The sequence below is a fragment of the Fulmarus glacialis genome, unplaced genomic scaffold (assembly GCF_000690835.1).
Source record: "Fulmarus glacialis isolate BGI_N327 unplaced genomic scaffold, ASM69083v1 scaffold23787, whole genome shotgun sequence".
NCBI lineage: Eukaryota > Metazoa > Chordata > Aves > Procellariiformes > Procellariidae > Fulmarus > Fulmarus glacialis.
Genome location: NW_009222956.1, coordinates 34,760 through 44,200, shown reverse-complemented (window position 1 = coordinate 44,200; position 9,441 = coordinate 34,760). Strand labels below are relative to the sequence as shown.

At 41.1% G+C, this 9,441-nt stretch overlaps 1 protein-coding gene across 1 annotated transcript in view; it reads left to right on the top strand.

Annotated features, from left to right (window-relative positions):
* The first annotated feature begins 847 nt into the window (after window positions 1-847).
* XPO6 (exportin 6) overlaps window positions 848-9,441 on the top strand; it is a 39,940-nt gene continuing 31,346 nt past the window's right edge. The window contains exons 1-5 of the mRNA XM_009581642.1: window positions 848-899; window positions 2,303-2,415; window positions 5,581-5,778; window positions 8,422-8,581; window positions 8,992-9,069. Coding sequence (XP_009579937.1) covers window positions 848-899; window positions 2,303-2,415; window positions 5,581-5,778; window positions 8,422-8,581; window positions 8,992-9,069 — 601 coding nt within the window. The remainder of the gene's footprint in view (window positions 900-2,302; window positions 2,416-5,580; window positions 5,779-8,421; window positions 8,582-8,991; window positions 9,070-9,441) is intronic.

Genomic DNA, 9,441 nt, shown 5'->3' with positions numbered 1-9,441 from the left:
TTATCAGGCTTAGGCCGTAAGGGAAGTGCAGCACAGCTAGAAAGGCTAAGCTCAGTGGTGAGCTGTTACTGGAATAAAATCATCCCAACTACAGAGCTGCAAAACTATAGTGACCTTGTAACGGCTGTATACTAATTCAGATAATTTTTTTTTTAAGACTTATAAACATGGAGCTATAACTGGTGAATTCCAATAATAAAAGCCACATCTGGGGGTGGAGGGATGTCCTTCTTGAATCAAACTGCTGAATACTTGTATATTGCTTTTCAAAGTGCTGGAAATTCCTTAATCTTTCAAGCTACTACTTCCTGAGCACCGTCAGTGTTGCAGGTGGCAGCGTGGCACAGTGTGGCACCAAGGCAAAGATAGGAATAGGTGTCAGCAGTCCTCTCAAAGTTCATGCACTCCATGCTATTGCTGTATTTATTATCTCTAAACATCTGAAAGCGTCTTTACTTGAACTTACTGTCTTTGTGAGAATTATTTGACAAGGATGAGCTAACCTAAAATTAGTAAATGCCACGAAAAAAAAAAAGGTAACTTCTCATATTGTTTTCATTATTAATGCAGTTGAGCAAATGGTCCTTCATTTGCTTTCCGAAGTCCAAAGCTTTCACTTGCAGCGGACAAATCTTGTTGCTACTTGACACCAACGAGCAGTTTAAATTCTGGATTATTTTGTCCTCCACCTGGACTTTGTGCTCTTGTTGGTTTTTGGGTGCATTTGTGACATGAATGATACTGACCTCCTGAGTGCAAGTCAGAGTGGAAGTTAGTTTTAACTCTTTCCTTTAAATGTTGTTCCCAGGCATCTGAAGAGGCCTCGCTACGGGCTTTGGAGAGTCTAATGACAGAGTTTTTCCACAATTGCACAACAAACGAGCGGAAACGCGAGATAGGTGAGTTCATACCACTTCTGAAGGATGATCCCCTTTGCTTTCTGCTGCCTGCAGACCTCAGCAGAGGTGACTTGGTTATGTTAAACATATATAGCAGACGAAAGTGCTCTATCTGATACCAAACTGGCATCTTAGCCTCTCCTGCTTATGTATGAACCTGAAGTAAAGGCTTACGTAATTTGAGTTTTGGGGATCCCATGGCGGGGGATAGATAATTAATATGTTGGTAACTGTCTACTGCTGTGAGCATGGAGATGTATTTTTTTATCAAGGGTAGTAAGTTGGTTAGGGTAGGAGAAGGTTGTTACGTTTTCCTCTCCCTGTACATTGTTGGATTGGATGTCCTGGAAAACCTCTACCTTCTGCCTAGAGATGGAGCATGGACTTCAGATTTGTTCAGCGTTAAGAAAGGGAAGCAGAAGACTGTCCTAGTTAATGTGAAATGAGAAGTGGGAATAAACAGCAAGGTTTCATTTTGGCTGGTGTTATTATGTATGTCCTTCTGAAAACCAGCAGAGATCTTACAGGTGCTCTAGATTAGATTCTTGAATCTGTGGTTAATGGGTGTAAATAGGCTGTTTGCTTTTATTCTCAAACTTCTGTCATCTCTAACTTCAGTGCCAAAAGTATGATCAGCATGAAAGACTTCTCCCAGAAATCTGGTAAAATAAAGAATAAGCAACTAGGCAAGTTTGGGATTTTGTGTTTTTCGTTTTTTGTTTGGGTTTTTTTTTCCCCCCTATTGTGGAGAACTCCTGCTGTGAAAAAGGTAAAAGCCGTCAGCATCCCCCGTTTTCCTGCTTAAGTTGGAGGAAAGAAACCAATTGATTAAGGCTTAAATTTGATTAGCCTGTAAAACAGCCCTTGCAGCTTTTCTTTGCCACATCTGGCATGTAGTCACTTGATGTGAGATGCCCAAATCCTGTACCTGAGAGTTCGGAGAGGTTTTTGATATGCTGACCTACAACAAAGTCAATGGCTCTTGGAGCAGTTGCATTAAAACAAGGGTGTTTTATAATGCTGTGTGTGATCTGAAGTACTCCTAGTCTTTCACAGTGACCTGGTGTCCCAACATTTGGCTTTTATAGATAAAATGGTAATGCTCATAATATAATTTTTGTGTGATTTGTTTTAATATTAGTCTGGTGTAGTATTTACATCAAAACTGTATTCTAAAATAACATACCTATTTTGTTTTTGTTAAAGCCTATTGTTAGATGGCTTTTAATACTTTGGAGTGTGATTTTTATTTTTTTCCCTCTCCTCCAGGTTCTTTGAGTCATTCCCTGAACATGGGGTTTCTTCCATACTCAGTGTGTTACTGGGCTATCAGTATACATTGTTATGGATTTGTTTACAGCTTAAGAATTTTAATGTAATTTTTTAATACTTTATTTTTTCAGAGGAGCTTTTAAATAACTTTGCCCAGCAGATAGGAGCTTGGAGATTCTGCCTCTATTTCCTGTCAAGTACGAGAAACGACTATGTAATGATGTACAGTTTGACTGTGTTTGAGGTAAGATGTGTACTGTTGCCTGCTTAGTGCATTTTCTGTCTGGTGCAGTTTTATATGGCAATCGATTTTATTTGAAAATGTTTTTCTAAAATGGCAGTCCTAGTAAGTACGGTGATAAAGCTTTTATTGCTCTCTCCTAGAGAGGTTGCTTAATAGCAGGCTAAGAGTAGGAGAATATGAATCTTTGTACACAAATTGAAGAATTAATTTCTTGGCATTTCTGAGTACAAATTACCTACAGTTTCAGAGGCTGCTTGAGTTTTCTGCACAATGCTTTTAAGACCATTATTGCTTTTATACTCTTTTTATGGTCAGAAATATGTGTATGATTACCTGATACTAGCTACTGCAAACTTTAATGCTAAGAGGGAAGGCAAAGTTGCTTTTATTTTTCTGACATCTCATAGTTGTGGTTGATGCTCTTGAACGACATCCTGCAAGCTTATGTGCTAGTCATAGAGGTAAGGTCTCTTTTAGAAGACCACATCCCACCCTTTACCTATTTATAAAAGAACGAAATTACGATTAAAAGCCTAAATATTGATTTGTGTATCTACTGGAAGAAACAACAATATTGAGTGAACAGCTGTTTTATCAACTGATATCTCAGAGACCAGTGTATGTTTTTCCCTAACGATATTCTGGGGCTTGGCCAATGTCACACCTCACTCTGGTCTGTTTGTGGCCTCTCTGTTGTGTTCTTGGCTGGGTTGGCAGCCTGAGCTGTCCTCCTAAATCAGAGGGGTTTTATATCCTTTGCAGTGTGCCACTTTTTAGATAGAGCAAACAACTCTGTTCTTTAAAGTTGTGTTGTTTTGACAAATTATCCACGTTGTTGTTGTTGACTTCTTCACTTAAAATGTTCACTTTATTTATCTGGGGTTGCATAGGGAGTCTGGACTCAATCTGCAAACTGAATCTGGTTTGCCTTCCTCTCAAAAAGGGCTAATCATGACAAATGGTATGGGAGTTGTTCCCTGCTCTGGGGATGGATGTCACACAGCAGCAGCCTGCAATAATTAAACCAATTTTCCTGAAGAGGAAAACATATTTGATTACTGAGCCTCTGCTTCTCTGGAGAGGGGGGAAAAAAAAAAGTAGGACTGAAAAAATAATTGTGCCCGGAACTAAGCAGAACAAAGAAATCACTGTCCAAGTGTAAAGTGAGGGACATGAGTCCACAGCTCAGCTGAGAGATTAGGATCTCTGCATCGAAGAGCTTGAATTTCCAAAGTTAACTACTGTAGTGCTGCGCATTTGACTGGTCCTCATACCTGTGGTCTGTCGCAGTCTGCAACTTCATCAGTCGTCAACTGTCTGAGTACTGAATGTCAGTAAAAGCATGTATATAAACACAAGGATCATTCGCAAAACTTCCTGAGAATGTTGTATTTTCTAGAATGTCTAGGAAGTTAAAAGTGGATCTGGAATAAAAATCCTCATGGCCCCCTTCCAGATGAACCATTTTCACTTCTTGCTTTTGATAACAAGAACATCTTCCCAAAAATACTTCACAGGTGGAGAAAGCTGCCACTTTCAGGTCAAATGAGTAGGACAAAACTCAGTGGGCATTAAAGCATGAATATTAAAGCTAAAGCATCTTCCAGTTTTATTGGGGCTTCTGAAACTCTCGTTCTGGATTTGCATTGAGGAACTCTCATTTGGTTGGGTCATCGTTGTTTTTAAGCAATACTTCTGGGTCTTCTCTGCAAAAAAACCCAAAAAGCAACCACTTTGAGGCACTTAATGTATAAATATACCTCTGTACCTCTACACTGTGAACTGGTACCTCCGTACAGTATGTCTGTACTGTGAATTGGATCTGCTTTAACCATAAATAATCTTCCTTTTTCTGCAACAAACCACTTCGCAGTACCTCCTGCGTTTGGGTTCTCCAAGCTATGTGCCTGCAGATGGGTACGGACGTTGCCTCAGTAGCAGGCCTCCTCAGTAAGTTATCCCGAGAGGCTCAGCTCCTAATGCTCCAGAGCCCCTAAATGGGATCGTAGCGTGGCAGGAAAGCACTTTGCAACTCTGCCTTCTTAGGGATTTTGTCTGGCTTTAAGTGGACTAAAAGCTTTCTGTTAAAGCAGTGCCCTGTCACTGCAAGGCAGTCACTCCGACGGCGACCTTCCAGCTTAGCTTCAGGAGACCCGGGTGGCATCAGAGTCTTCTAAAACCAAACTTACTTTCCCTCTTTTTTTTTTCCTTCTGCTTCATACAAGGCTATGCTTCCCCCTTTAAAGGGGAAAATCTAAGTGACCAGGGTTAAAAGATAGCGGAAATACTTTATATGCATGCCAACTAGTTCTGCTTGACCCAAAACCAGATAAAATGGTAACGTGCTGATTGCTGTCACTTGTCAGTAAACAGAAATGATGGTGTATTCAAAGAGATATTGGTAGCAATTTCTGGGGCGTTGAAACCCATCTTTTGTGAAGCTCTAATATTGGAGGACTTCTACAAATCTGATACTCTTGTGGTGGAGGTGGGTTTTTGGGCTCATCCCTATACACCGTGTGGCTTGTAAGAGACAAGCTCAATGAGTTTTGCTCAGCAGCTTGAGCCATCACTGTCTTCAGCACTACGAAGAAATTTAACCCTATCCCAGCTGAAACCAGGACACCCGAGTACCCCATTGGTAGCAAAGCTTATTCCAAGTTAGTTACTGGTGCAGGGTTTGCCCTCTATTAAGCTGCTCTTGTTCTGCCTAGCTTGGTTTGCACACACTCACCTCTACATGTTGTTAAAGATGTCAGGGTTGGTACTGGGCTGCTGAGCAGTTAAAGCATCTCAAATTTCAGCTCTTTGCCCAGCGAGCCTGTGTCAGAGCTCTAAGGAGAGAAACATCTTCTGTTTAGCCTGCTAATACCTGCTTGTTTCCGTATCTACAGGTCTGCCCATGGTAGCAGAGGAGGTTGAACTACATCAAATGTGGATGCTTAAGTTTTTAACTGACCACGCTTGGTCAGTGGGCGGCCTGGATGGGTTGAAAGCTATAGTCTTTGCCCTGCCCTGTGTCAGACAGGGCAACCCTGGGGCTTAAGATGCAACAGCTCTGCCTGGTGCTCTGTGCCTGCATTACGTGTCCGCGTTCTCTCGCTGTGTAACTTCAGTGAAGCATGTCTAAGATGAGCTCATTTGGGAGGTTTGTTTTTTTTCCAGAACCTAATCAATAAGATGTGGCTTGGGGTCCCATCTCAAGACAAAATGGAGATCCGCAGCTGCCTGCCCAAGCTCCTTCTAGCTCACCATAAAACTCTGCCTTACTTCATCAGGAACAAACTCTGCAAAGTCATTGTGGATATTGGCCGGCAAGACTGGCCAATGTTCTACCATGACTTTTTCACTAACATCTTGCAGGTAAGAAGTTTCTAAAGGGAAAACTTGGTTTCGTTCACAGAGAGATGTTATTTCCTTGAGTAGTGACTTCCCTTGACAAAGATTAAGTAATTACATGAAAAACAAAGTTGCTTTTTAAATTCCTTTTCCTTTAACTTTGCAAATAACCCCTAGCTTCCTACATGTTACATTTCTTTCTAGTCTAATAAGTTTTTTTACAAAGGAACAATACTATGCAACAAGTATCAACTGCACTTTGAATTTTAAATACTTAAGAGTAGTTGTTGAAAATGTAGGGGTTGTGGGTGGTTCTTTCAAGAAAAAAGTCAGTAAAACTCTAGATGCATTTCTGGATGATTCTTAAAAGCAAAGTTTCTGAATGTAGCTGTTGGAGATTTTTCACCTAATAACCAAAGATACCCTAAAATCTTTGGTACCTCATCATGTGAAGTCACTAATGGAATGTTGTTAGGGTGTTTAAGAGGGCTCTTGCAGGAAGACTAGAGTCTGTATTTGAGGATCCTGGCTGAGACAGTGCCCTTGGTTTGAACGCTGGTTGCAATTCAGCATCTTCACTGTGAAGCCTGAGCCAGGCTAACAGCTCACTGCCTAACTAGGAGCCTAACTAGGCTAGTGCAAACCTCCTCCTTTGGTTTGAGTACTTTGTTTCCAGTTCTCTTAAAATTGTTCATAATCGGCTTAAAGAGGCTGAGTGTAAACTGAAGGGCTGCACAGTCTTTTTCTGCTGACATAATTACATGATTTGAATGCAGCTATGCCCACAGACAAGCCACAAGACAGTTATTTAAATAAATCAAAGTCCTTGAGTGCCAAGAGTTTATTTGTTAAGACAAATGGATCTAGTATTAATTGCAAAATTTTAAAAATGCTAACTTGGCCTACAGAGCTTGTTACTAACTGGTGTAATCTCTTTTCAGGTCACGTAGTGTGACATGCTGCAATTTTTTCCTGAATTGTCAATTTGACAATAAGTACTGACTAATAAGTACTGTCTACACTTACAGTTTTGGCTTTCATTTCACCTGGGTCTGAACTGAAATGCATTCTGAGCTTCTACTTGCTTTTCTAGCACTTTGGAGGTTATCCTAAGTGATTGCAGAGCCCACTTTGGGTATCTATTTTTCCTTAAGCCTCTCCTTGTCAACTCAGCTGCAGAGGGAAATGTTCCCATAAATTAATTTCTATAGCGTACACCTTTCAAAAATGTTCAGAGAAAGTGGAAGAAAAACACTAATATTGAACTCCAAGACCTCAAAATAATGAAGAATAACTTGCTTTTAGAGTTGCAGATGAGTCCTGTCTCAAGACTTTCTTCTGAGATCATTTGAAGCAACTGTTTGATTCTTTAGCATTAAATTGTATCCCAGTACTCTAAGTAGTCTCTAAAACTTTTACGGAACCATTGGAGGGATGGAGAAGAAAAGTAACTTGGACTATTGCATTGTCATTGTGCAAAAACAGTAATTCTACATAGAAAGTGCTACTTCCTTAGAGGTATAAAATTTGTTTAACATTAGTGAAGTGCCAGTGCATGGTATTGCTAAGCTTCCTGGTATTGTCAGAAGATATTCTGAGAGATTATGTTCAGTATCTTTGCAACTTACTAACAAGTTGTGTATTTCATTTAATTCGTTAGCTGTCTGCTCCTGTGCCATCGTGCTTCCTTTCCGAAAGCCAAGCTCACGTACATCTAGACTAAGAGCTTTTAGATGGGCTTTTTTCCCCACATATTTCACCGAACTGTGTAGCCTTAGCAGTGTTAACTCAGCCTGTCTGTGGTTTGGTGGGTCAGGGAGATTAGGACGGAAGTCAGCCTGTATTACAGAGTTTATGACTTCAAGGGTTAGTGGTAGTAATTGTGATTGGCTTTAGACTTTTTTTCTCCCAGAGGGAGTAGTGCATAAATCGTTTTGGATGTTGCAGGTCAACAGTGAAGAGCAGTGTTGTCTTTCAGCTGAAAATAAAACTTGAATGTGTCTTTAATATCCCAGTGGCTAATCAAGGCAAAAATCATTGCTTTCTCCAGTCCTATTCCTGCATGTGGTGGGAGTTACTCTTTGTAGGGTAAATGTGATTTGCAGTTTGAGATGCAATACAGATGCAAGGACAGGTCAGATCCCTTAGCTGTGTTCTGGTGCCATCTGATATCGGCTGCAGCTTTTTGTCTGTATGGGGAGAGATGGGCTTTTTAATGGAAAGCTGCTTGGCTGCTGGTGTGGGCTCCTGACCTGAGCGTGGCTGCAGCGGCAGCCCTGTTAACGTTACGTGGTGAAACTGCTGGTGCTGAGGCAATTCTGAGAAGTGATGATGTCAGCAGAAGACAGTAAACAGAAGGAACAAACTGTTACTGGTAAACATGCTGGAACAGAGGACGTGTGCAATGACATTATGAAAGCTCTCTTGAAACCCCAAGGATTCCCATGGTACTTGAACTGTTGCAACATAGTAGATTAATGTCTCAGGAAATCGAATATTTGCAGTTCTCTTCACTCAACATGCAGCACTGCAGACTGTGGGAACTGATACTCCCTCAGCCTTGAAGCACTTGTAAACTGCTAATAGTGTTACTAATCCCCTGTTTGTCAGCTGATAGCTTTGCGGAATGTTATCATCACATGTTGCATTCATGTGTTTTCTTCTCAGTTAATTCAGTCTCCAGTGACCACTCCTCTGGGACTGATCATGTTGAAAACTACTTCGGAAGAACTGGCATGTCCGCGGGAAGATCTTAGCGTAGCCCGAAAAGAAGAGCTACGCAAGCTGCTCCTAGACCAGGTGCAAACAGTGCTTGGGCTCCTCACAGGTACGAGTTATGGCACTTGCAGCATTGAAACAAATGTCCTCCTTCACCATCCCTGAGATGCTAGCAAGCTTGCACATTCTGGGTTCAGTGAAGCAACGTGTGGATGATGTAGTGACTGCTCGTGCAGTTTGAACGCTCAACGCTGCCCTTAAGCATTTGGGTCAGCTTACTATGAAACAAATTTGTGTAGCAGAGCAGATGTATAGCTACATATGTCCCCCTCTTTATGAAGAGGGATTGAGATTGTGTGTGTAAGCACTTGGTAATTTCTTTGGGCTCACTAGGAGAAGACATGTTCCTTGTCAAAGCACTAAAATGTCTTCTACGGAAGATCTCCTGCAGTCTCCAGTATGTTTGTTAGATCAATCTGTCTTTTAGTAGGCTGTTCTGAAAAATGTCTCTTTGGCCAGGTATTTTGGAGAGCATCTGGGACAAACACAGCGTTACTGCTGCCACTCCACCACCATCCCCAACTTCAGGAGAAAGTGGTAAGGATGGCTAAAGCTACAAGATGATATTTCCATGTACTTAAACTTGCAATATCAGGCATAGATTCCTTTCTTTACTGTAATAACTTCTTGTAATAACCCTTTCCTAGAGCTTTTCATAGGCCAACAAATTTCTGGTCGGAAAGACAAACCTTACATGAAGAAGCAATTTCCACTGCAGGGGGTGCCCCACTAAAAATGCCATCTCATTGAAAAGTGCACATATAGCTTCTTGTTGTCCTCAGATGGCAAAAAGCTTTCAGAAGTGTCAATGCAAAATGTTGTAATGTCAGTGAGTTGGCATTATCCTCTCTGAATTTCATCTGTAAGCACATCAAAAGCCAGAGTGGAGCAAAACTGAAGCCCTAACTA